This window comes from Budorcas taxicolor, chromosome 1 (genome assembly GCF_023091745.1).
Source record: "Budorcas taxicolor isolate Tak-1 chromosome 1, Takin1.1, whole genome shotgun sequence".
NCBI classification, from domain to species: Eukaryota; Metazoa; Chordata; class Mammalia; order Artiodactyla; family Bovidae; genus Budorcas; species Budorcas taxicolor.
In genome coordinates this window covers 142,916,618-142,942,968 of record NC_068910.1, presented here as the reverse complement: position 1 = coordinate 142,942,968, position 26,351 = coordinate 142,916,618, and the positions used below count along the sequence as shown (strand labels likewise).

At 40.2% G+C, this 26,351-nt stretch overlaps 1 protein-coding gene across 1 annotated transcript in view; it reads left to right on the top strand.

Moving 5' to 3' along the window:
- The window catches only part of LPP (LIM domain containing preferred translocation partner in lipoma), a 664,090-nt gene extending 642,260 nt beyond the window's left edge, over positions 1-21,830 (top strand). Inside the window, exons 9-11 of the mRNA XM_052641648.1 lie at positions 12,540-12,718; positions 18,466-18,586; positions 21,193-21,830. Of these exons, the coding sequence (XP_052497608.1) occupies positions 12,540-12,718; positions 18,466-18,586; positions 21,193-21,321 (429 nt within the window). The 3' untranslated portion in view covers positions 21,322-21,830. The remainder of the gene's footprint in view (positions 1-12,539; positions 12,719-18,465; positions 18,587-21,192) is intronic.
- The last annotated feature ends 4,521 nt before the right edge of the window (positions 21,831-26,351 follow it).

Below are 26,351 nucleotides of genomic sequence, written 5' to 3'. Positions count from 1 at the left end.
TATGGAATTTTGTCCAAGATACTATGAAATTCTAGCTATTCTGGGAAGCATCTGCCTCGATAAAACTGGTCTGAGTGTCTATTAATAACCTATGTTTACAAGTTGCAAATGCCAGGCTTTATAAAAGCTGGACCTAAGATGCTGTGTCTCCCCAGGTGGCTCAGTGATAAAGAATCCGCCTGCCAACACAGGAGACACAGAGACACAGGTTCAATCCCTGGGTTAGGAAGATTCCCTGGAGGAGGAAATAGCAACTCACTCCTGTATTTTTGCCTGGAAAAATCCCATGGACAGGGAAGCCTGGCAGGCTACAGCCCATGGGGTCACAAAGAGCTGGACACAACTGAGCATGCATGCATAGGCAAGACATCATGCCATGTTGCTGAGTTTAGGATTAGCTCCTCTGAGTTATTGTCTGGAGAACGTTTTGTTCTCCAATCTTGTTTTGACAGTTGCAATAGACTCAACCTAATGATTTTCCATTGGTAATGTAAATAATCATCAATAACTAATCAGCAAGAGTTGCATATTCTTATTGTTAACAAGGGCCAGAATACCAAAAAGAGGGTTTGGTGCTCCAAAATCACCTATTGTGGGGTTTGGAAAGAATACTGTATAGAAACCAAGGCAATTGGGTCCTGACCTTAGCTCTTTAACTAGTTTTCATTAGGCAACCAACTTCTCTGAATGCAGTGTCCTAGTAAATAAGGGGAGCAAGTTGGACAAGATGATTTTAGTAAGTTTTTCAGGCTCAAGCAAACTGTATTTGTGAAAGGCTATAGCATATCAGTTTGCTAAAGACTGATATTTGCATTCAATGTAATTGCCTTTATATGGAACTACATATTAATAACAAGATATAGGAAAAATCTATTAACTGGAGGACAGGGTAAAGTAGCAGAATAAACAACTTTGTCTTTGGACTTTAAAGACAGAGGTTCAAATCTGACCACGTTTATAGTCATGTGATATATAACAGGGAAAAGAATTCTACCATTCTACTGACTCTGATAGATTATTGCAGAGATCAAATGAGGCCCTGGTTGTGTAGTTACTAAACATTAAAAACGCTACCAAAGCAAGATGTCAGTTTTTATTTTGAGAGTATAAAATTATACAAATTACTTTTATGAAGAACTAAGGTATTTCCGGGTTTGGGATATAAAAATTGTACCTAAAAGTGAAAATAGCTCTTCCACAAAATTCTCATGGACGTAGCAAGGAATCTTAGAAATCCAAGAGCCCATTTTATATTATTATGTTATCCAGCTGTCCTAGAGTATCATACACAGAATTCCTTCAATAATCCATTTGTTTTAGTAAAGATATAAAATATGAGATTGATGGTGATGCAAAAATTAGAAATGTAGTACTCATAATAGTTTAATTAAATGATCAAAGGTCAAATTAATTAAATGTACATTCTAGTCTCCTAAAATTGATAAGAATTAAACAAAACTAGCATTTATTACACAACCAGGCTCTGTGTCTTATTTTCATATATATGACCTCATTTAGTTCTTACAGAACTATAGTGTAAATGTTTTCATTCTTGTATAGTAGATGAGGAAACAGAAGGCCAGAGTGGTCAAGAAAATTGCATAGAAAATTCAAGAAATGCAGGTTTCTTGAACCTACCAATAATTCTCTTACCCCATATAGCAGACTCTTCTCTGATTCCAGAGTTAACAAGTCCCAACAGATTGTACCTTGATGATGTTGTAAAGACAATTCTATCATCTATCTGACTTAGCTTAGAAGGAAAGGAATTCCACTCTTTCCTCCTCTCACAATACTCTCAATGGAGTTCTGTGATCTTTTAATTATGCTCCTGGCATAAACGTCTAAGATGCTCATGAGTCCCAGCTCCCCCATCTTATTTCTCAAGGGTTCGGAAACGTTCAAGATAAGTGTTTTTGTTTTGAAAGAACCTTGTCCATAAAGGCTATACTTTTTAAGGTAAAATAGTACCTCTCTGGGCCTGAAGGTAGAGACAAGCTAAATGCCCTTTAATGGAGCGTCTTTTTTTAACTCAGTAAAGCTCAGATTGTAATCCTAATCCCAGTGCTTCAGAATAAACACCAGGGCATTTATTTACTTTGTGAGGAATGTGATTTGTGGCTTATGGTAAAATTGAATGAAATGATCTAATTGTCTGTTTTTGTTCTTTCTGTTGGCTTTTTCCCTTGTGGTTTTAAGACACGTTTCTTAGTTTTAAATTCAATTTATTTAGTCCAAATAAAAACAGAAAATCTTATAAAAGTTGTTTCCTCTAAATGCTGTTAGTAGTCACATGTTTTGTTTGCGTTAGTTTAACACATAGACACTCATCTCTAGCAATGTCAAGTTCCCTTTACCAGTGCTGTCCAATGTGCTCATTTTGTTACAATACTCTTCTTGTGGAATGAATTTTGTCTCAGAGTAGGCATATCTGGGACTTACATAATGAAGACTTTTGTTTTAGCACATTAGTTCCAAAAACTGTTATGATGTGTTTTTCTTCCAAGAGCTACTCAAGTCCCGCCCACAATAGATTCCCAGAACCATACATCACCACCATTGCCTGCTCCCTCACCATTCATAAGTAATTACTCTGCTCTGTGCTCCCATCACGTATTACTCATTCCTTGGTGATAGCAATTTGTTGTGCCCTTTACCTCCAGTCAGTTATTTATAGAAGTGTCTCCCTCGCCCCCCACAGTGGGAGCTTCTGAGGGTAGGGATGGTCTCTTTGTCTGTTCTCTCTTCAACTGTACCTGCCAGGATGTTGCATGTTTTGTCCTACTCTTGAGGCTTTCTGTAATGCTAAATTAAGGGGACAGACAACTCTGCTCATCAGAAAAACGTGAAAAGTTTCTTTAAAAGGGATTTATAAGAAAGTGCATGTTACGTAGACATGGGATGCAAAGAGTTATGCTCAAAAAGATGAACCAAAATGACAAAAATAAGAATGCTGAAGTTCTTAGAATTTTCAGTGACATGTTTCATAGCTGTCATTTTGTGTGTGGAGGTAATGACATCAAAAGAAAATACATCTTGAGGTATTGATGCCGTCTGCTAAACTGACTCAAAATTTTTCCTGTTTTGAAAAAATTAGAATTCTCATCGATCGAGTAGGAATTTTTATTCTAATTGAAAAATCACTGTCATAGGGTAACTGTTGTTATTTTCAGTCTTTTTGAAACACATATTAGATATAAACACAATAGAGATTTAGGTTAAGATACAGATATAGGTGAAGGACACTGGGAAAATGCAAGAGAACTTTTGATGGATAATGCATGCCTTCCTGGGAGGCAGAGCTGTTTGATGGTTATATACTGTGGGCTTATTTGAAAAACTAACGAGATAAGATGATGTCTTCATCTGTGAAGGAAACCGAAAAGTACTGTCATTATTTGGGAAGCCTTGATTACCAGAATCAAGAACAAGTCTTTATTCCCAAATTAAGGTAGATAATACAATTATTTGAATGTAAATAATGTCAGTGGCATTTCAGTGAAGCTTGCTGAGTCATAGCCATGTTCTCTTCTTACTGTACCACATTGCTATTCTGTTGGGAATACCTACACTTAGGTAATGCTTTCCAGTCTTTTTTACATCATGGTTCATGTGAAAAGTGATGGCCTTCATTGAGCACACTGGAGTGAGTAGATGAGGCTTCTCCTGGCCCAAGGTAACCACCGTTCAGGGACTATAGAACCTCTGGCCCCTTCTGACCCTTCCAAACATGGGACACCTGGGCCCCATTAGAGGCACTGTGTATTAGCCTGCCAGTTGAGAAGCTTTGGACTAGAGAGTTGTTTTGCATGATTAGATTGTATTTCATTTTACGTCAAGTATCAAGAGTTTGGTTATTCATGATGAAACTAATATTTACAGAGCATCAGTTTTAGGCAAGGATACTGTTGTAGATGCTAGGGATCCAGCAATGAGTTTTCTGGCTTACCCTGTGGGAGCCAATGAAATTGACAGTAGACGAACTGTCTTAAGATCTCAGCGTGTTTCCTCTTTGTTTTATACACATGTAGCTTGCGGGTCATCTGCCTTTCATTTGCAATGTGGAGTATGTCAACTGAAATATGGAATAGGTATGCTGTGATGTAGCAGTGGGGCTATCCACCGGATGGAGAATTAGACCTATCCTCTAATTACATATCTTCCACTCGTTGTTTTCCCTTGCTGCCCTTTAGTCTTCTGAATCTGGTAGTTGGGACCAGATGGATGGGTTTTAATCTGTACTGCATGTACCACCCCCCCCAACAGGCTTCATCCTCTCCTCTCTCCATCCAGAAGTGATTTTGGACTCTTTCGAATGTGCTTCCTTGATAAATTGCTTCCCTGAACAAAGGATTAGGGGAAGAGAGGACAAGTGAGGGGAGTTGAAAACTCCAGGACCACAATAATCTCTAAAGACTTTTAAAAGTCTCATATTTTCTAGCTCTCCTCATTTCTTTCTTTTTATTCTTAGCTCAGCAAGACCAAAACTGTATCTAGAACATGAGATGTCACCCTTCTCTTTCCAAGAGTCTTTTCTGTTCCAGTATTGCTTTAGTACCAAAAAAAAAAAAAAAAAAAAAACAATAAAGACTGAATATAAGATCACATTTTAATTTTATGAAATGAAAATTTTAACATTTCTAAATGGCAGTACTTTATAGTCTTCCAAATCTTCAAATACTTATGTCTCTTGATTTAATCTGCAACAGGGAACACACATACACCTAAGGAATATATAAATTATAGAAATATTCTTTTCTTCATCATTTTAACTAATAGTCAATGCTTGTGTTACCTGTATCCTTCATTTATATTCAGATAATACTTCCAGCTCTTATGCCTGTGAATTAGAGAAGTTATTTATAATTATCCAAGGATAGAAAAGATACAACCAGATTGTCTCTCTCATTTAAAAACAGTTGCATTTGGGAGTTTTGTGTACAATATTTGTTGACAGTTTTATTTTTATTTTCACTTTTTGCTTTTAATCACAATTGTATTGCCATCACTTCAAAAAAGTTTATAAGCTGTGCCTTTTAGCAGTTCAATAATTTCTTATTTTTTTCTGCTACTCTAACATCTTCTCTCATTAATGATACTTTCATTTGAGTAACTGCTTAAAATATTTTCAAAAATTCCTTAAAAATCTTCAAATAAGCCTAGGATTCCTTTTTTGGCTCTGCTGGTCTTCATTGCTGTGCGGGCTTTTCTCTAGCTGGGGAGACCTGGAGCTACTCTCTAGCTGTCGTGCTCGGGCTTCTCATTGTGGCGGCTTCTCTTGTTTCATAGCATGGGCTCTAGAGCACAGGCCCTTTAGTTGTGGCTCACGGGTTTATTGCTCCAAGGCATGTGGGATCTTCTCAGGTCAGGGGTCGGACCCATGTCTCCTGCATTGACGGGCAAAATCTTTACTACTGAGCCACCTGGGAAGCTTCCTTTTACACCTGGTTCCCTCTTGTCTAATGTGTACCATGGACCATGCAGGCCCTGGGCAAAGATGTTTACTGTTATGGATACTGTAGTGCACTGCCCAGACCCCCTGTTTAACCTGAAGTGAAGGGAACACCCTCATCCCAACATCATTCTTCCTCCTTGCAAGCAGCCTGTATCCATTGGATGGCAGATGTAAGGGTATAAACATCCTACCCCCTAGCTTCAGGGAAAGACGAGTTTGCACAGTTATCCTAACTCCAGAGTTCTCCATGAAACTATCAGAAACCTTTATTATAACCACATCATAGTTCAATTCCTCCCTCTCTCCAAAGGCTGCCTGTTCTCTCCCACAGGTATGAGCTCAAAGACACTCTTCAATAACTTCTTTTGTGTAAATCTCTATTTCAGAAACTGTTTCCTAGGAAACTCAACCTATGACTATGGCTCCCTACCAGAAGAGCAGGGTGGCCACTGTTTGGTCATGGAGGTTGACATAAACCTTTAAATCAAGGACATTATTATATTCAGTGTCATAGAAGAAGCATAATACAATCCAATAGGAGTAGAAGTGACTTCTTCTTCTTGGAGTAGAACAGAGGGAGAATTAGGAAAGGTTTTGCAGAAGAGGTAACACTGGAGCTTAACTTTGGAGAATGGGTAAGTATTCTCTAAACAAGGAAGAATGTGAGTAGTCTGGGCTGTTAAAAGAACACAGCTATTAAAGATGTGGCAGAGAGCTTAGTGTGGCAGCTAGCAGGTGGGGCCTATGGGAAAGAGCAGTAGAGATGGGTCCAAAGTCAGGTCATGAAGCCCTCTACTCATTTTTAAGGGCCTTAGGCTGTCAAACTTGGTGTCCCTACTCCATGGACAAGATGCAATTTGAGTAGATACTGAGACACCCATCTTCTCCTTGTTTGCTTGAAGACTTGTTATTTCTTTTTCTCTTTTATTAAATACAATTTTATTTATTAACCATTTCATTTTATGGGCTTCCCTAGCAGTTCAGATGATAATTGGCTGGCAATGCAGGAGACTCTAGGTTTGATCCCTGGGTCGGGAAGATCCCCTGAAAAAGAGAATGATTACCCACTCCAATATTCTTGCATGGAAAATTCTATGGACAGAGGAGCCTGGCAGGCTACAGTCCATGAGATCACAAAGAGGTGGGCATGACTGACCAACAAACATTTCATTTTAACCTAATTTAGAAAATTTTCATATTTCTATAAAATGTGTGATGAACTATCGAATGAGGTTCATGACGTTGTACCGGAGACAGGGATCAAGACCATCCCCATGGAAAAAAAATGCCAAAAAGCAAAATGGCTGTGTGGGGAGGCCTTACAAATAGCTGTGAAAAGAAGAGAAGCGAAAAGCAAAGGAGAAAAGGAAAGATATAAGCATCTGAATGCAGAGTTCCAAAGACTAGCAAGAAGAGATAAGAAAGCTTTCTTCAGCGATCAATGCAAAGAAATAGAGGAAAACAACAGAATGGGAAAGACTAGAGATCTCTTCAAGAAAATTAGAGATACCAAGGGAACATTTCATGCAAAGATGGGCTCGATAAAGGACAGAAATGGTATGGACCTAACAGAAGCAGAAGATACTAAGAAGAAGTGGCAAGAATACACGGAAGAACTGTACAAAAAAGATCTTCACGACCCAGATAATCATGATGATGTGATCACTAATCTCGAGCCAGACTTCTTGGAATGTGAAGTCAAGTGGGCCTTAGAAAGCATCACTATGAACAAAGCTAGTGGAGGTGATGGAATTCCAGTTGAGCTCTTTCAAATCCTGAAAGATGATGCTGTGAAAGGGCTGCAGTCAATATGCCAGCAAGTTTGGAAAACTCAGCAGTGGCCACAGGACTGGAAAAGGTCAATTTTCATTCCAATCCCAAAGAAAGGCAATGCAAAAGAATGTTTAAACTACCGCACAATTGCGCTCATCTCCCACACTAGTAAAGTAATACTGAAAATTCTCCAAGCCAGGCTTCAGCAATACGTGAACCGTGAACTCCCTGATGTTCAAGCTGGTTTTAGAAAAGGCAGAGGAACCAGAGATCAAATTGCCAACATCTGCTGGATCATGGAAAAAGCAAGAGAGTTCCAGAAAAACATCTATTTCTGCTTTCTTGACTATGCCAAAGCCTTTGACTGTTTGGATCACAACAAACGGTGGAAAAATCTGAATGCAGGTCAGGAAGCAACAGTTAGTACTGGACATGGAACAACAGACTGGTTCCAAATAGGAAAAGGAGTATGTCAAGGCTGTATATTGTCACCCTGCTTATTTAACTTATATACAGAGTACATCATGAGAAACGCTGGACTGGAAGAAACACAAGCTGGAATCAAGATTGCCAGGAGAAATATCAATAACCTCAGATATGCAGATGACACCACCCTTATGGCAGAAAGTGAAGAGGAGCTAAAAAGCCTCTTGATGAAAGTGAAGGAGGAGAGCGAAAAAGTTGGCTTAAAGCTCAACATTCAGAAAACGAAGATCATGGCGTCCGGTCCCATCACTTCATGGGAAATAGATGGGGAAACAGTAGAAACAGTGCCAGACTTTATTTTTTTGGCCTCCAAAATCACTGCAGATGGTGACTGCAGCCATGAAATTAAAAGACGCTTACTCCTTGGAAGAAAAGTTATGACCAACCTAGACAGCATATTCAAAAGCAGAGACATGACTTTGCCGACTAATGTTCATCTAGTCAAGGCTATGGTTTTTCCTGTGGTCATGTATGTGAGAGTTGGACTGTGAAGAAGGCTGAGCACTGAAGAATTGATGCTTTTGAACCGTGGTGTTGGAGAAGACTCTTGAGAGTCCCTTGGACTGCAAGGAGATCCAACCAGTCCATTCTGAAGGAGATCAAGCCTGGGATTTCTTTGGAAGGAATGATGCTTAAGCTGAAGCTCCAGTACTTTGGCCACCTCATGCGAAGAGTTGACTCATTGGAAAAGACTCTGAAGCTGGGAGGGATTGGGGGCAGGAGGAGAAGGGGACGACTGAAGATGAGATGGCTGGATGACATCACGCACTCGATGGACATGAGTCTGAGTGATCTCCGGGAGATGGTGATGGACAGGGAGGCCTGGCGTGCTGCGATTCATGGGGTTGCAAAGAGTTGGACAGGACTAAGCGACAACTGAACTGAACTGATAAAATGTGTATCTTTTAGTCTGACTTTAAAATAACCTTCTATAAGAAGACACAAAGATCTGTCATGCTTAAGATTCTACCTTTAGTAACTTCTGGAATTCCAAGTAGTAAGGTAAAGTAAAGGTTAGAGAGTCCAGGTTTCTGACACACGAACCCTTGTTTCAAGCCTCAGAGGAAGGGTCATTCAGTTGTTGTTAGTATATCTCTAATAATGGAAATATTGACCGATGCCTGTATTGGTTAATACTGATATATCAGGGCATCTCTGGTGGCCCAGATGGTAAAGAATCTTCCTGCAATGAGAGAGGTCTGGATTTGATTTCTGGGTTGGAATGATCCCCTGGAGGAGGGCATGGCAACCCATTCCAGTATTCTTGCCTGGAGAATCACCATGGACAGAGGAGCCTGGTGGGCTACAGTCCATGGAGTTGCCAAGAATCAGACATGACTGAATGACTATACTGATATATCACAGACTAATAAAACTGCAGAGCTGAAATTAGTCACTGTTTTGCAGATGAGAAAACCAAGGTCTAGGGAGGAAAAATCATCTACCTAAGTTCATACAGTAGATGTTGACAAATCCAGAGGGACAATTCATCTTCTTCATCCAGCACTTTGTTTCTCTGTGACTACAGAGTTAACTCATCAGATCTCTACCTGAATTATTGGGAGTCAGGAACCAGGTACCAGCCCATCCTCTACTCCTAATCATTTCCATGACTCAGGTTCCAGCCGTGTCAGTCTTCCGGGTCTGTTTTCTCACCTGTGAAATCAGAGGCCTGGACTAGAGGAACTCCTAGAGTCCTCCTCCCAGACATTTATACAGTCTATCCTTTCTCTAAGAGAAGATATGTCTAAAGGTCCTAATGGACCAGTTGGAGACTGAGAGACGAATACAGTAAAGGGAACTGGCTCAAGAAGATTCATATGTCCTCAACCATTCACTAATCCAAGCTTCTAGTCAGATACATTCTTGGAGCTTTTATTTTCTGATTTGGGGGCATTTTACTGCAGTCTCACTTTAGGAATATTTTACACTTTCTTTTGTAGCAGAAATGTTCCGATTACCTGCCCTTTAAACTTGGGCCATAAAGTCTTTCCTTAGAAACTGACTCAACTTTATATGTTGCTGCTGGTTTTGAGTAAATGGGCTAAATCTTGCAGCCAAGCCTCAATGCAAACAAAAACGTTTTCTGGTCAAGCATTTTCTGGTTTGTTCAACTCCATTACAGGGTTGGCTTTAAAAAAGAAAAAGTTAAAACCCACAGAAGAGCAAAACACAAACCCTGGGAAGACAGTTTCCAGCCACATTAACTCAGATCACCAGGGTAGAAAAGAACCAGGGCCTTCATTGTCCAGACCATCGTCACCTCCAGACTCTCATCTTATGTTCTTCTGCTATTTTAATTTTACCACTTCAAAATGGGGGGAAAATAGGTTAATAGTTTCCATGAGTTTAGACTGTGACCAGAGGCATACTAAGCAATTTCAGAATCTCCAGCAACCACAGCTTGGAGGAGAGAATGGAGGTGGATTTGCTGTCCTCTGGATTCCAGAGTTAGGGGACTCGGGCCAGCACTGTGATGCCAGGGTGGGATGTAAACAATATTCCTTCCTTCATTCTTTTTGCATATGTTCCTCCTAGGATTCTTTTTATTCCAGGAAGTATGCTGGATAAAAAAGTGAAAGTGTTAGTCTCTCAGTCATGCCTGACTCTTTGCGATCCCATAGACTGTAGCCCACCAGGCTTCTCTGTCCATAGAATTCTCCAGGCAAAAATACTGGAGTGGGTTGCCATTTCCTTCTCCAGGGGATCTTCCCAACCCAGGGATTGAACCTGGGTCTCCTGCATTGCAGGCAGATTTTTTTTACCATCTGAGCCACCAGGGGAAAAGCATGGGACAAAGAAACATTCTTAAGACATAATCCCTGCCAGAATCACAGTATAGTATAGGAAATACCCATATGTACAAATAATTGTAATGCAGTGAATATTGTAAGTGCTATAGGCAACATGAATTAAGTGCTTAGAAAAGGGAGAGAAAAAAAAACCAGTTTATTCCAACTGAAGTTACTGAAGAAGGCTTGCCTGGAAAGATGCTTTCTGGTCCATACCTTGAGAGGTCAGAACAGCAAACTGTGATTCCTTCTAGGCATGACGACGCACAGAAGTATGGAAGTTCCTCATTGGTTTGCACAAGAGTAGCAGTCTGAAACGTTAGGGAAATCTGAGCCTAAAACAGGAGATTGCATGTCAGGTGAGGAACTAGCTCTTTTCACAATGAGGAGCCATAGAAGTTTTTCTGGCAGGAAAGCTACTTAATCACACCTGTATTTTAGAAAGGAAACTGAAAGTCAGTATGAGGATGGGCAAGTGTTACAGGAGAAGAGATGGAAACAAGAAGCCGCTCAGGCACCGTTCCTCTGGTTGTTACCAGCACACTGGTTATCTATCTACCAACAGACATGCCTTGCCTCATGCCCATTTAAAATTTCCAGTGGTAAGAGGGAAATATTTCTTCTCCATTTCCATATCCCTTCCAGTTTTGCAGTTTTCTAATCAGATCCCTATCCCAGGTTTATTCTAGCTTATAAACTCATGGAGTCAGTCCAAACATCTCAGTTAGAATATTGCATATTACATGTGAAACTCTGTTGTCTGGTAAGAGAGCATACAATTCTAGGCAAGGATGGAAAGTCTTTTATCAATCTTTCTGAGTCCTGACTCAATAAATGATATCAATTTTAAAAGGGTAGGAGGATTTATTTTTAAAGCTGAATATATTTTTAAAGCCAAATAAATTTGACTTTCTTATTTCATTTCTCAAAAGTGAAACCCTCTAGGTTCAACAAACCCTCTAGACTCAAAACCTTCTAGGTTCAATATTTCCATCAAGAGTTCCCAACACTAAATGTGGAGATGGTGTTTGAATCAAGGGTTTAAATGATCCAAACATCATTGATTTTACTGATCTTTCATTGGGTTCTATAACCAGCATGCTCTCTGCGAGTCTGGGTCATCAGAGAGACCACTCTAAAACGTTAAGGTTCTGAGTGATCCTGGTAAGATTTTGATGATTAATCCAGTTTTAGAAGTACTAGAGAAGTATTCTTTCAGTGGAGAACCCAGATTGTGTAGTTCAGAGGTCAGCCAACTATGTGCTAAGTCACTTCAGCCGTGTCTGACTGTTTGCAACCCTATGGACTGCAGCCTGCCAGGCTCCTCTGTCCATGGGATTCTCCAGGTGAGCATACTGGAGTGGGTTGCCATGCCCTCCTCCAGGGGATCTTCCCAATCCAAGGACTGAACTTGCGCCTCTTAGGTCTCCTTCATTGGCAGTCTGGTTCTTTACCACTGGTGCCACTTAGGAAGCTCAACTATAGCCATGGCCAAATCCAGCTTGCTTTTGTAAATAAAGTTTTATATTAGAACACAGTCATGATCATTTACTTACACATTGTCTGTGGCTGCCTTCCTGCCACTACAGCAAAATTGAGTTGCTGTACAAAGCCAGAGGGCTTCCCTTGTGGTTCAGTGGTATAGAATCCTTCTACCACTGCAGGAGACACAGGTTCGATCCTCAAGCCAGGAAGATCCCATGGAGGAGGGTGTGGCACCCCACACCAGTGTTCTTGCCTGGGAAATCCCATGGACAGAGGAACTTGGAGAGCTACAGTCCATAGGATCTTATTGAGTTGGACAGACTTCAGTGACTAAAACACAAAACACATCTGCATGGGCTTAGAAGAGCCACTCGATCCGTCTGTTTCATTCTCCCTCTGTAATAAACACTCTGCCTTTCTCCAAATACTGTGTGAAAGCACATGAGCCCGTATGTTCTGGAACACTGATTGTCATGCTCTAAGTTACTATGTAAGTGGAGCTCCTTACATCCCATCCTAACATTGGCATTTTTTCTTTTCCTCCCTAGAATACCCTGGAGCAATGCAGCGTTTGCTCCAAGCCCATCATGGAGCGGATTCTCCGAGCCACAGGGAAGGCTTATCATCCTCACTGCTTTACCTGTGTGATGTGCCACCGCAGCCTGGATGGGATCCCATTCACCGTGGACGCTGGTGGCCTCATCCACTGCATTGAGGACTTCCACAAGTAGGCAATCTACTCTCCCTTCTGCCACCTGATGGTCCTCTTGGGGTCTGATCTTGCTGCCTGGCATATAGGCTAATCTTCTCTCTCCAAGCTGTAGAATCTCAGGATTTGGTGGGACCTTAGAAAGAAGTTATTTATTCCCTCCTCCAATGCAGGAGGTGATATCAAGTAATCCGTGTGGTCCTCCAGCACGGCCTCTGCTTCAAAGCTTCCCTTGGGCTTATCCATCACATGTTTGTGTCACCTTAATTGTGAGAAAGTTGAGTCAGCCACAGAACATATTACTGGAAAAAGGCAGGATCACAGGGTAGCTCTCCCTGGCCTAAACGTGAACAAGCTGTGTGCCAGTGGACAAACTGCCCAGTTTTCTCTGAGCTCTTCAGTTTGTTCATTAGACCAGACCAGTTTCCCATCCAAGACAGCCTAGGGTTCTCTCTAGAGCCATGTCTTTTCCACTCTGCACATAGGAAGTTATAGGGGGAGACATTTGAATTGTTCAGAGAACAATTCAGCCCCTCTTGCTAAAACAAGCCTCTTGCATATTTGGAGGTGGTTTTATGCCATTATCAACATATACATACCTTCCCCTAAGCCCCTCCCCCAGGTCCTCTTCCTCAGGATATTTTCTAATCTTTTGAGGACAATTAGAAAGTAGACCCTCAAGATCAAGACCACTTAACTGATGGGCCTAGAAAAATATATCCCCACTTTCTCACTTCTCTCCTTTATAGAGTCCTCTTTTATTATAGCCGTAATGGTCATGAAAATTGTACAGCTTTGTATTTTGCTTATTCTTATTTGACCAGTTTGTTGGTTGATCACATTCATTGCATATTCCCAGAAATGATATGACAGCCCTAGGTGTGGTTTATAAATGGCAGACACAGAAGTTTTGTGCAGCAAACACAAGAATCATCTGAGGCTTGCAAAGAGATGAACTTGTATGGCTCGCCAGTTTGGGTTCTATTGCCCTCCAAATATACAGTCTTGTGGGTTAATTTTCATTGCTCTATTGTCAACAACCGGGAGGTACTTGCCGCAAGCAGCTTGGGGACCTGAGATTCCTATTTAAAAAAAAGAATTTCCTGACCACTTTCCAGATAGCACAGAGAGTGAAAACCTCACCAAAAGACGTCAGACTGAATGAATTTAAAAAAAAAAAAAAAAATCCAGAGGCAGGAATTCTCAACCTGAATTAGACAAGGAAGGGCTGGCTCACTTTGAAAGGGCAGTCATAGCATAAATTGTACTTCACGTTATTGATATTTTTAGCTTCTAATTACACATGAAAAAAAAAAACTTGCATCTATTTAAGGGAAGTGAAAAGATACCAATAGGGAGTGTATTTCTGTCACTGTTTCTCTCCTTTCTTAGATTTACTCTAATCCAAGAAAGACTGATAGATATAATCAGAGCACACATGTTTCTGTTGCTGGAAAAGACTGATATGTTACACCCCTCAATTAAAACAGGAAGTCAATTCTGACAAATGTAAGTTTACATCTATGCCATTTATCTTTCATTTCGAGGAGTGGGGAGCATAATTAGCGACTTGTGACTGGTGACATGTGTGTGGGTCTGAACACTCCAAGAAGGCACACATGAGCAATTAAAAGGGAAAAAGAATCCAAAACCCCCAATGGTCCCCACCATCGCTAATTCAATAGGAAGTTAAAATGCAAACTATTCAAAATAATGTTGTCTGCATGATTGGCAAGTATGCAGGGGGAGAAGCTTTTTGCTCTTTCCCCCATTTCCAAAAAGAAAAATAAAAGATATATTTTAAAGAACTCTGTTTCTGGGTCTTGAAAGACTAGAACAGAAAGCAGCTGTAAGTCCAACTCAGGGCAGACACTGCATGGCTAAGGAAAGTGGGTTACAGAGAGGAGACGCAGCTGCCTTCTGCAGATACTTGGTCTTTCTGAACAGATCTCCCATTTGTGAGCTTCTAGGAAATGCCTTTCCATTCAGTTCAACCACATCTATGAAGAGCCCTCTATGTGCCTATTACTGTGCTATGTGCTAAAGGACAGAAATTGCATAAGTAGAAATTCGTAGAGAGAAGCCCAGATCAGCAAGAAGTCTGACAGGAGGAAGGAAAAGAAGAAGTGCAGGTAATGTGTGAGATCAGGCAAAAAAGACCATGAAAGTGATGAGGTGAGGCACAGGCAAGGATTTGAGCTGTCAGGGCCAGAAGAGATTACTGGGGCCTGAGTAAGCTTCTGGAAGCAGAGTGTTTTAAGTGGGAAATGCAGCTTACTGACAGAAGGAACAGCTCAGGCATTAAGAAGGGCACAGAGTGAAGAATGGCTTCTCTGCACTCAAGGAAGCTCTGCTTGGCTGTAGCCAGAGCAGCCTGGGAATAGAAGCTGAGATGCAGGAGGCCCAGGAGAAGGGATTTATCTCCCCTGCTTAGAATCCTGTCCTTTAAACTGGTGCTTCCCAAACTTGAGCATGCTTACAGTCACAGATCTTGTTAAACTGCAAAGTTTAGTTCAGGAGTTCTGGAGTGGGGGCCTAAGATTCTGCATTTCTGACCAGCTCCCAGGTGGTCTTGGACTACACTCTGAGTAACAAGCTTCTAAAATGCTATTTTTAAAGCCTTGCTAATGGGCCATCCTCTCCATAAGCACCTTCAGTCGGGGTTGGCCCAAATCCCCCATCCTGTTAGGCAGAAACTCTTTCCCATGTGTCATTTCAGATGACTGCTCAAACTAGTTTCCTGGCAGACTGCCTGTATCCCACCCTAACCCCCAATGCACACCCATACACACCACACACACACAAACACACACAGACTTACTTTCCCATTTCACCTAAATGGCCATCTTTCAAGACCCAACCCAATCATCATCCAGTGAAAATTCCATGGACAGAGAAGCCTAGCAGGCTACAGTCAGTGGGGTTGCAAAGAGTCAGACACGGCTGAGCACAGCATACACAAAGAAGCTTCCTCTGATCTCAAACTCTCCCTAGCTCCATGTTTGAATTTAGATTTCTTTCTCTATGTTTTATAGTTTTGTAAATCCACTATAGATAGCACTTAACATAGCCTGATTAGTGATAAAAAATGCACATATACAATTTTACAGTAACCCCTTAAATCATTTTTGCAGTATGATAGGATATGCATGGGATTCCCTGGTGGCTCAGACAGTAAAGCGTCTGCCCACAACGCGGGAGACCCAGGTTCGATCCCTAGGTTGGGAAGATCCCCTGGAGAAGGAAATGGCAACTCACTCCAGTATGCATATATGTTAACAGAACAAATACAGAAATATATAGAAGTCCCTCACCAGTCTGACTGCTGGAGTCTTAGTTTATTTCTGTATTCCCAGTTCCAAGAAAAGCAGATTTATTTAAATCACTCTTTCATTGTGTTGAGCCTTTATTCCACTGTCTGATCTTTCTTATCAAGGGTGTTACATGCATCCATCTATTTGTTTAATCAGCATCCATTTGTGGATTGCTAGAAATGTGCCAGGACCCAATGAATAAGAGACCATCCTTCTCTGAGCTTTGGCTCCCATGGCTGTATAGCAGAAATGATAAAAAGTATTTCTTCATGTTTGCTATCACTAAAAAAATAAGGTCAAGTATATAGAGTTTTAACAAGACTTGGCATACAATAAGCGCATAATAAATGGTAGCTATTTCAACCATCAGAAGTGATTTTTATCAAATTAATTCTATTATTACTGTCTGCTTAGTGAGCCAAGTTTTTAAATAGACCACCTGGGAGTTTTCAGAGTCCTTAAAATGCTGGCCAGGGAACACCATGGGGACTATGGAAGCCACTTCCAGTCTCTACCCTTTACCTTTTCCCATCTAATGAGGCCAGTTGGTAAGGAAGAATCATTACTCAGCAAGAATACTGTTCATATGTTTCCAAAGAGGAAAGACCTTGAGGTTGAACTTAAGGGCCTAAGCAACATCTTTTTATGTAGAATATAGCAGATACTTCATTCCATTAGATATTGTCTGACTTTCTATCTTCAGCACCAGTCACAATAGTTATTTCTAGAAACTCAGAAATAAAGCAGATCTTGTCCTTTGGAAGCTCACAGTTTTGAGGTCTCCAAAGATATGCAAATAATTGCTACTAAAATAGGCAAACTCAATGAAAGATATTTTATCCTCAAGGAGTAAGTAATCCTACTTGAGGACATTGGGGAAGGCTCACAGATAAAGTGATAGGCTAAACACTCTTCTGACCTCACAAAGTTTATGGTCCCAGTAGGTTTGGGGAAAGGAGATTTTGCAGCTGAATCCAGAAGCCTGCTTATTTCACTACTGATGACCCAGATTCAAAAATAATCAGGTAGTCCAAAGCAGTTTTTTTGCCACTGAGTATAAACTTCTTGCATAAAATGCCAATTATAACAACTCTGATTACTGCTGCAGTTGTACCATGATCCTTTTAATTTTTCTTTCATAGCAATCAATTGATCTGCTGCTTAATTCACATTTATTTAGATTGCAGCCATACAGATGCCTTTTGGGTGCTGCCAGGAAAATTAATATGTACATATAGAGTATAGTGTATGTAAAAATGCTTTGACAACCATAAAGTGCTCTGCAAAGTGTTAGATTACCATCATTATTTCTTTTTAAGTCTCTCTACAAATAGATGAAATTTAACATCATTAATCTTAAAAGCATTACCATGAAAAAACTGAGTTGCACAGTCTTTCTTTCTTTTTCAGTCTTTTCAGTTCTTATCTGTGTCCATTGCAAATCATGTCTCATTTCACACCTTCATAAATGGCACACCTAATTTCTAGAAGATACAGATGGATGTATGGTCTGTATTTGCAGCCTACTGATCTGTTATAAGAAAAAAAAAAATGTTATGGCCTTTAGTCATAGTAAGGAATATTAAGAGTTAGGGACTATTAAGAGTTAGGATATATTAAAATTTCTCACCAATAGTTGACCTCAAAAACATGTGTATATATACACATACATACATATATGGGGCTTCCCTGGTGGCTCAGTTCGTAAAGAATCTGCCTGCAATGTGGGAGACCTGGGTTCGATCCCTGGGTTGTGAAGAGCCCCTGGAGAGGGGAAAGGCAGGCTACCCATTACAGTATTCTGGCCTGAATAATTCCATGGACTGTATAGTCCTCAGAGTCGTAAAGAGTTGGACACAACTGAGTGACTTTCACTTTCACACACTTATATATACATACATATATATGTGTATATATATTAATATATATATACACATTTCTAACAAAGATGCTCTAATAACTGGGAGTGAGGCAAACTTAGCAACCTCAGGAAATTTGGGTAGAACCTGGTAAGCACATACAAAGTCTAGAAGCAAAAGTCAGAAGCACGTAGGGGCTGCCAAGACCTTCATTTTTCCCTCTGATTGATCCGGCCCAGGATTTGTATGTGCAGTCTTTCCACAGGTGAATGCCCTGCCACACACTGGCCCGTGTGAATTGCACTGGGCCACTCAGTGTGTGGCCATGCAGATGCAATTCACACACTCATCTCCCACTTCCCCAAAATCATGATATTTATGATCTAGAAGAACCTCAACAGTCATTGAATATAAACTCCCTATTTTAGCTAAGGAAGGAGACCCAAGGAAGGAAGGTGACTTGCTCAAGGTCACACGAGGTGGTAGACCAGATGTCCTGGCTCTTGGTTTGCGCCTTTTCTTCTCTCTTGTTTTCACCTCTTTGTCAGTGTTTAAGTTCAATATCTAACCAGAACTATCTCTCCTCTTCCAGGAAATTTGCTCCCCGCTGTTCTGTGTGCAAGGAGCCTATCATGCCTGCCCCTGGCCAGGAGGAGACTGTCCGGATTGTGGCTCTGGACCGTGATTTCCATGTTCACTGCTACCGGTGTGAGGTCTGTGGTCAGCACCCCACCCCCTGCCAGGCCCATCAGAGCCAGATTTTTATAAATATCACAATTATAAAATCTGGGAGAGCCCCTTAGTGCCTGTGTTCATTTGACTTGGGGTTTTACAAGAGACCAGTGACCCCAGTTGGAAGTGATGAGAGGTTTCTTGCCCGAGGGCCATCTCATCATGTATATAGCAAAGGCAGCAAGTCTTTCTCCTCTAATCTGGGTATCAAAAGGACACCACATTCAGAAAACGACTTCAAAGCATTTTGTTATCCTAGTCCTATGACTTGCCCAGGGCCTCTCTTTTGAAGAAGCTTTCCTGTTTTCTACCAGACCTTCTAAGTGCAGCAGTTAGCAGCTCCCCCTTCTATCTGCAAGAGATAATATGAACTATCTATTGCCACTTCCTCTTGACATTGGCTCGTCTAGTCCCATGAGATTTTCCCAAGACATGGGCCAGTGGGGCTGGCTGAGCTGCCCCTAGTCTCTAGGACTGCAGCAATTCCATCTACCACCTGAGCTGTAGCTGACCGCCTCGTTTATGCAGTGTGCTTTGTTCGGTCCTACAGCCCCAGTTGCATGCCTCTCTCTGGCCATAATGTGAGCAAGTGAGTGAGTGAGTGAAGTCGCTCAGTCGTGTCCGACTCTTTGCAACCCCATGGTCTGTAGCCTAGCAGGCTCCTTTGTCCATGGGATTTTCCGAGCAATAGTACTGGAGTGGATTGCCATTTCCTTCTCCAGGGGATCTTCGCGACCCAGGGATCGAACCCAGGTCTCCCGCATTGTAGACAGACGCTTTACCGTCTAAGCCACCAGGGAAGTCCAAAGAGAATAAAAAAACGTCCAGCTTTTACACTAGGTGTTACATGACTAAAGAGCAATAAAAATGTCTAGCCTTAGAATTGACCTGAATTGTAAGTGTGGAAAACCTAGAGTTCATTTTGCAGTTGGAGAAACTGAGGTTCAATAGACGCAGGCTTCCCAGTATTTCTAGACACACTTGCTCTATGTGCCAACAGGCTTTGACTTTTCATGGTTTTGTTGTTTGTTCTACGAGTGGTGTGAGATGTACCTTTTCTCTTCCCAAAGGAAATGATAGCAATACAAAATAAATTTGTACTGTACCTTTGTCTTAGAATCAAGACTGTAGAATGGGAGGAACACTGAATTAAAAGGTAGCAGACGTCCATCACCCTGGACAAATCACTTCCCTCTCCACAGCTCACTTCCCCACCTGTAAAACTGGCTTGTTCTGGATGCCCCAGTATTGGCTCTTTTGGTTCTAAGATTCAAGGTGCTAATAGTTGAGTTTCAACACTGCAGTCGACTCTGGGGTCTTTAGGGTGCCCAGGTAACGGTTAATGTTAGGTCATTAAAGGCTTAAAACCATGTCATTTATGTAATTTCTTTCTGTTTATTATGATCAAAAGATTCTGCTTAATTCCATCACTCAGTCTCCCCGAATGTCTCTAGATCTCCAGAATATCTGCTTGTTCATCCATAAAGCTGGCCTTCTTGGGAAGAATAACTATAGGTGCCATCGCTGCTGCTGCTGCTGCTCCTGCTGACACCCTTTTGGAACTTACATTTCATTATTTGTCAAATTCAGATATGAACCTCAGTGACTGCCTCGCCCCCCGCCCTTGCTGTCATAGAAGACAGCAGAGGTGAGGCACACAGCAGTTGCGACCTTCTAAAAGAGTTTCTACTGCAGTTAGCAAGGGCACACACCTCAAGATGAAATACTATATTTTTCTTTTCCGAAGAAATTTCTGTTTCCTGTAAAGGTGAAGGTCAGCGTTTAACTGTCATATAACACTTTTCAAAATGGATGCTCAGGTACTGTTAACAGTAGTATAATTCTCCACGGTTATGTAGCTCTTGGCGTTTTTTTCAAAGTGTAGTCATATCCATTTTCCTCTTTGATCCTCCTAACATCTCAGTGAGGTAGGGATTGTGGGAATCATTTTTAGAGTGGCTGCAGGCTTGCCTGCAGTGACAGAGGCAGGAGCAGAACTAATGGTGGTACCCAAGGGCCCTGCCCCCCACCCGGCACTCATTCCTCTACACTGTGCTGTGCCCTTTAGAAAGTACCATGGATCATTCCCCGCTCCACACACCCACCCCAAACCTTAGGATTTTATTTTCTTTCTAAAGTTGGAGTAAGGATGCAGAGCCTGTTGATGGCCCGCTGCTTAGCAGGAGTCGCTCTGCAACTTAGCTTCTGACCTGGAATTATCACAAGATTCTGTCCTTGCCCTTGTATATTACTGTTGAAAAATCTTTAAATTAATAATAAATGATAAAGATTTATTCTCTCCTGTTCTTATTGTTTGGGTTAAGGGAACAAACTTCTTGGGAGCCTAAACTCTCAGGTTCTTCTCCTTCTGTACCTGTATTTCCTATTGAGTGACTTCAGGAAGGTCATTTTACCCTGTTCTTATTTATGTCCCCAGCCTCTGCTTCAGCTTAATGCAGGACATATCATATGATGTCCTGGGGAAGAGAAGAGATAGTAATTGGCCTCTTTATGGAAGCTCTGAATGAAAAGAGGAGTTTGTTTCCATTTTCACTGACATGCTTTCCCTCTGCCTTCCTTCTTCCAGGATTGTGGTGGTCTCCTGTCTGAAGGAGATAACCAAGGCTGCTACCCGCTAGATGGACACATCCTCTGCAAGACCTGCAACTCTGCCCGCATCAGGGTGTTGACCGCCAAGGCCAGCACCGACCTTTAAATCCAGTCGCCTGTTTAGCGGTTAGTTGGTGGCTCCGAGAAGGATGAAACACAAGAAAAATATGAGAAGAGAAATAGGAAAAGAGAGGAAAGGCATTCAAGCTATGGGATGGCCTCTACTTCATCCACTATTAACCTTTCTTTAGAAACACCTAGAATATGAGATTTTTTTTTCAAGTTCTTACAGTACACATTTCACAGTTAATCATGTAGAACCTTGATAGGCCTTTGTTCCCAAGGACTTGCACATTTTTGCACGGATTATGCTCCATCCCATTCACTTCTGCATTCCTTTAACTTTTAATCCCTATGTTTGTCTCACTTTTCATCTGGTTGAATGGCTTTTTTTTAGTGTGGTATTTGCTGTCACACAGTTTTTCCTGGGGAAGTCTGCCAATTCCCAGGTGCTTTTCAGCTTGAAGGCTCCATGCTATCACTTCCACACTGGCAGCAATCATAAAAGATAGTCATTCATTTTCTGTGTATTGAAAAAAATTGTCTTTTATTGCTCTAAACTAGGCATGTCTCTTGGGAAAAAAAAGCATAATTTTATGTCAGGTTATAAAGAATTTTAACTGTAAATTACATAGATTAAAAGAAGCTGAATTTGCAGCCATCCCAATTCCAAATCTATAATGACCAGTGGCAGGGCTCATTTGAAAATAGATATTGGTGAGAGAGAACCAGACTTCAATATTTTTTCTGCAGAAATTACAGATGGGGTATGCTGGATAAAGCATTTTTGGGTTATATTTGAAAAGGCATTACTATGCCTCAAATATTAGAATTTTCTTTTTCCATGCTACCTGGATATAATAATATGGACAAACTTGGTTTTCTCTAGAGTATAACTTCCAGTACTGTTCCACTTTTCATATCAGATACATTGCAACATTTTGTTTGTTTGTTTGTTTGGGGAGGGAGGACATATAAACACAACTAGCAGAATGGTGTAGCTGTGTTCCTCTAGAGGAAGATCTCTATAGAGAACTGTTCAATTTTTTTTTTTTTTTTCCCCCAGGCCCAGGTCCATTTTACCTGACAATTGCAAATCAGGGCACATAAAATTGTCTTGGTTTTGTTTCGTTTGCCTTAAAAAGACAGGAAACTTGAAAAGGTTGTGAAACCACAGTTTCATCATTCTTATAATTCTTCTGCAACTCAAAATACATATTGCAGGAGACATTTTCATATCACTGATGTGACATTTACACCACACTTTCATAGACAATCACTGAAAAGAAATTGCCTTTTTGAACTAAAAATATGCAGAGTCTGGAATCTTTAGTCAGATTCTTTTGGGGCAGTGAAATGCTTGCCTGCTAACTGCAGAACCACATACATTTTTTTTTTTAATGTTCTGACATGTTTCCTTTAGGGAAGGACCCTTCTCTTAGTAGCAGGTTACCATCTTGTAAACTAAGTATTTTGGATTAAGATTTGTTCAAATCTTTTTTGAAGATTAGGTCAACCTTTTTAAAAACTTTCTGCAAGTATATACTTTTAAATTACAAAGTATTTTAAATATAACAAAAATATAGATAATAATATAATGGATTTCTGTGATATCCAGTTTAAGAAATCAAATATAACAAATATAGCTACATTCCCCTGTATACCCTTCCTTGATTCCACAAAGATCTTTTTCATGATTAGAAAGTGATAAACTTTTCTAGTCTGACTTTTGTTTTTAATTTTAACACTCAGAAATGAAAAATTATTTGTGAATGTTTTGCATTGCAATCCAGACCTCAAGCATCCCAATTACATTTATTTTACTTTAGTAGGAATAATCATAAAGGTGGTTCTTTTTTTTTTTTAATAAGATACCCTTTAAGCCTATGGCTCTTCTAAGTCAATCTGTGGCTCATTTGCTTTGGTTACCAAACAGTTTGTTTTAGCATGACCACAGTTAGAGCTTTTCAAAGGTCCTTTGACCATTGTGCTTTCCTTACCTTGTATCCCTTGTCCTTGACCTCACATTTCTCATAATGTGAAATAAAAGAGGTCCACTTTGGGCAGCATGTGGATTTTAGGATACAATGGCACCTGTATCACTGAATTTCTGTCTTCCAAATGAAAGGAGAGACCATGCTGATGACCTCAAAGAGTACTGACCATTAGACAATTGGGGTGATACTATCTATAATCAGCTTGAATTGCTTCAGCAATTTGTTTTTTATGAAATACTTGGGAAAAAATATCTTTTGGTCAAAAGGAAAGAGCCCAATTTATTGAGGGGTGGAGTTTATCTCTTAAAATGCAGTCTTAACGAATTTTGCCAAAAGAGGGAGGATTTATGAAATATTTATACTATTAAAAATGCAGTAACATTCTACTTGTTGGTTACATTTAAGTTCTTATGTAACTGAATGTTTACATGCCAAGAAAAAAGAGAGTTATAAGAAAAGGCTGTTACAGGCCCCTCACTGTGACACTGCCAGAATAGTGCTTGCTTACAATCTTTATAGTGCGTTTTTATCACGTAACCTCAGAGTATCTTTACCAAAGATTTTTAAAGTAAATCTCTTTTTAATATAGACTTATCATACTTTTATAATAATGAATGTGCACACCTACATATACAGAATATTTAGATTTAGATTTTTTTCTTTCACAAGGTATAATAAGGAAAGGATCCTAAAATATTTTATTTCAGGATTTCTTAATTATATGATTTATATTGCTTTCTTGTCTTCTATTAATCATTTGGTATCAGCAATGCCAAATCACTCTTTACTGTTTAAGCTACATGAAATGATGCCTATAACAGATATAAAGATCTAGTGCCTTAAGGATTATAATTCTACTGTCTTATGATATTTTGTCTTGATTGTTATCATTTAAAGACATAGATAATAGAAAAAATCATAGAGTCTATAAGAGAAAGTTTGTAAAAATATACTAAAAAATATACTGGTTTAAAAAAAAATTGTCACAAACAGAAATATTTGGTAATTCCATGTAACATGAGCGACGTGGAAAAGGAGGAAAAACCCACTGTGTCCTGGGTTCTGCAGAGTGTTTCATGGTTAGGTTTCTCTACCACCTGGATCCCCAGCTCATACTGACTCAGTATGGAGTCTCATCTGTGAACAGATTGGCCTTTAAAACTCAAAATAAGTCATGTGTTCCAGCAAAATGCATCAAAGCTTTGAGATCCTGGACATCTCTGCAGCTCAATGATGTGGGTTCTTTTTCCTTTCATTAAAAAATTGTTTTTACCAGAGCAACTTCTCTGATCAAAATGACTTCATTGTGTGTATGCTGATGAATACAGTGGAGATATCAACACTATAACTGTTTCCTCACTATCTAAGATTCCGCAGAGATGTTTGCAATGATGTTTCAAGTATATAAAATTCTAATTGCATTTAAACAAGTATTTTGTATTTGGGTTCTGGGAAAGGAAGAGAGCATTTTACCATGGGTCTGTCGTAGAGGGTTTATGGAATATAGATAGGACTCTGAAAACACAACTCCCAACAGTTTTCCTAGTTAATAAAAATCCTATTAATGTGAACCAGCCAGGAATAACAGTGTTATTTCTATTTGATATGGTTTAGGCTTCTCTTGTCAAATCTGCATTGGGGCTGCCCCTTGATCCCTCCATTATCAAGTTTTGAAGGGTGTTGGGGAAACTATGGCAGCTGCTAGGAAGATCAGGGAAACACTGATGTAACCTCACAGCCTCTCACCATTTCTCTTGGCTTGGAAAGGCTTTTTTTCCATATACATTTCTAGAAATATTGCTATGCTACCTTAGTATTTCACATTTGTAGTTTAAACAAGCGATTGTCCATCTGTTGCCTAGAGCTTCAGTACATGTGTGTTATGAATGAAATATGACAGCATGTTCCATACCCTGCTTTAGCCATCTGTAGGGAACCAGGAGGCTGGAAAAGATATACCTCTGCAAAATGTGCCTCAAGTTCATTTCCTAAGATCGCTCTTTTGGTGCACTTTCACGGGAGACAATCAGAGAGCAACATGCATTTGTGCCTTATTTTTAAAGAAAATGTTACACTACTATGAATGCTCCTCTGAAGAGTCTTCACATAAATAACCCTCCCAAATCTTAAAGATGTACTCATTGAAAAGTCAAAATCCAGAGATGTCTGAACTCTTCATCTTAATGCATTCTAGCAGTATTTCTGTTCTCGCCCATCTCTCTGGAAGTACCTTATGGATTCCTAAATTAGGAAAACATTTTTAAGCATTCTTATGCCACAGGTGATGTCTTAGGTGTTGTTAGTGAGTAAGTGGTCTTATTTAGTGGTCTTACTCTAGTTTTAGTCAGCTAATGAAGACATGCTTCCACTTGAGCCTTTAATATCTATTCAGCATACCGCTTTAATTGTCACAGTCTTTTGGTTTGCTGTTTTTTATTTTTTTTAATTTAATAGTATACAGAACCAGTTGAGGATCTTGGTTCTGAGTCATTATTATGGTGCAATCATGAATATATCAGGTCAAGTCATTTCCTTGACAGGTAACTTTTCCACGAGGCTGTTATTTGTTGTGCGCTGTGTTCAGTTGCTCAGTCGTGCCCAATTCTTCATGCCCCCATGGACTGTAGTCTTCTAGGCTCCTCTGTACGTGGAATTTTCCAGGCAAGAATACTAAAGTGGGTTGCAATTTCCTCCTCTTCCTTTCTGACCCAGGGATCGAACTGGTATCTCTCATGTCTCTCCTACACTGGCAGGTGGATTCCTTACCACTGTGCCACCTGGGAAGCCTGGCTGTTGTTTAGTTCACTTATTGTTTCAGCCTTTAAAAAGTGATCTGATTAAAGTGGTGTGGCCTGGTGAGAGTTCCCCCTCCCTCCTGCTCTCCCCCTCCCTCCTTGTCTCCTTCTTATTCCTTAACATTTCTACTCATTAATGTTATCCTGATTGGACTTTTCATAAATAAATTAAATCAGTATATTACAATCCTTATGGAATTATGATCATATTAGGAGAAGAATTGTACCACAAAATATATGCAGCATCCATAAATCCTTTCTTTAGAAAGGCATATTTTTCCAGA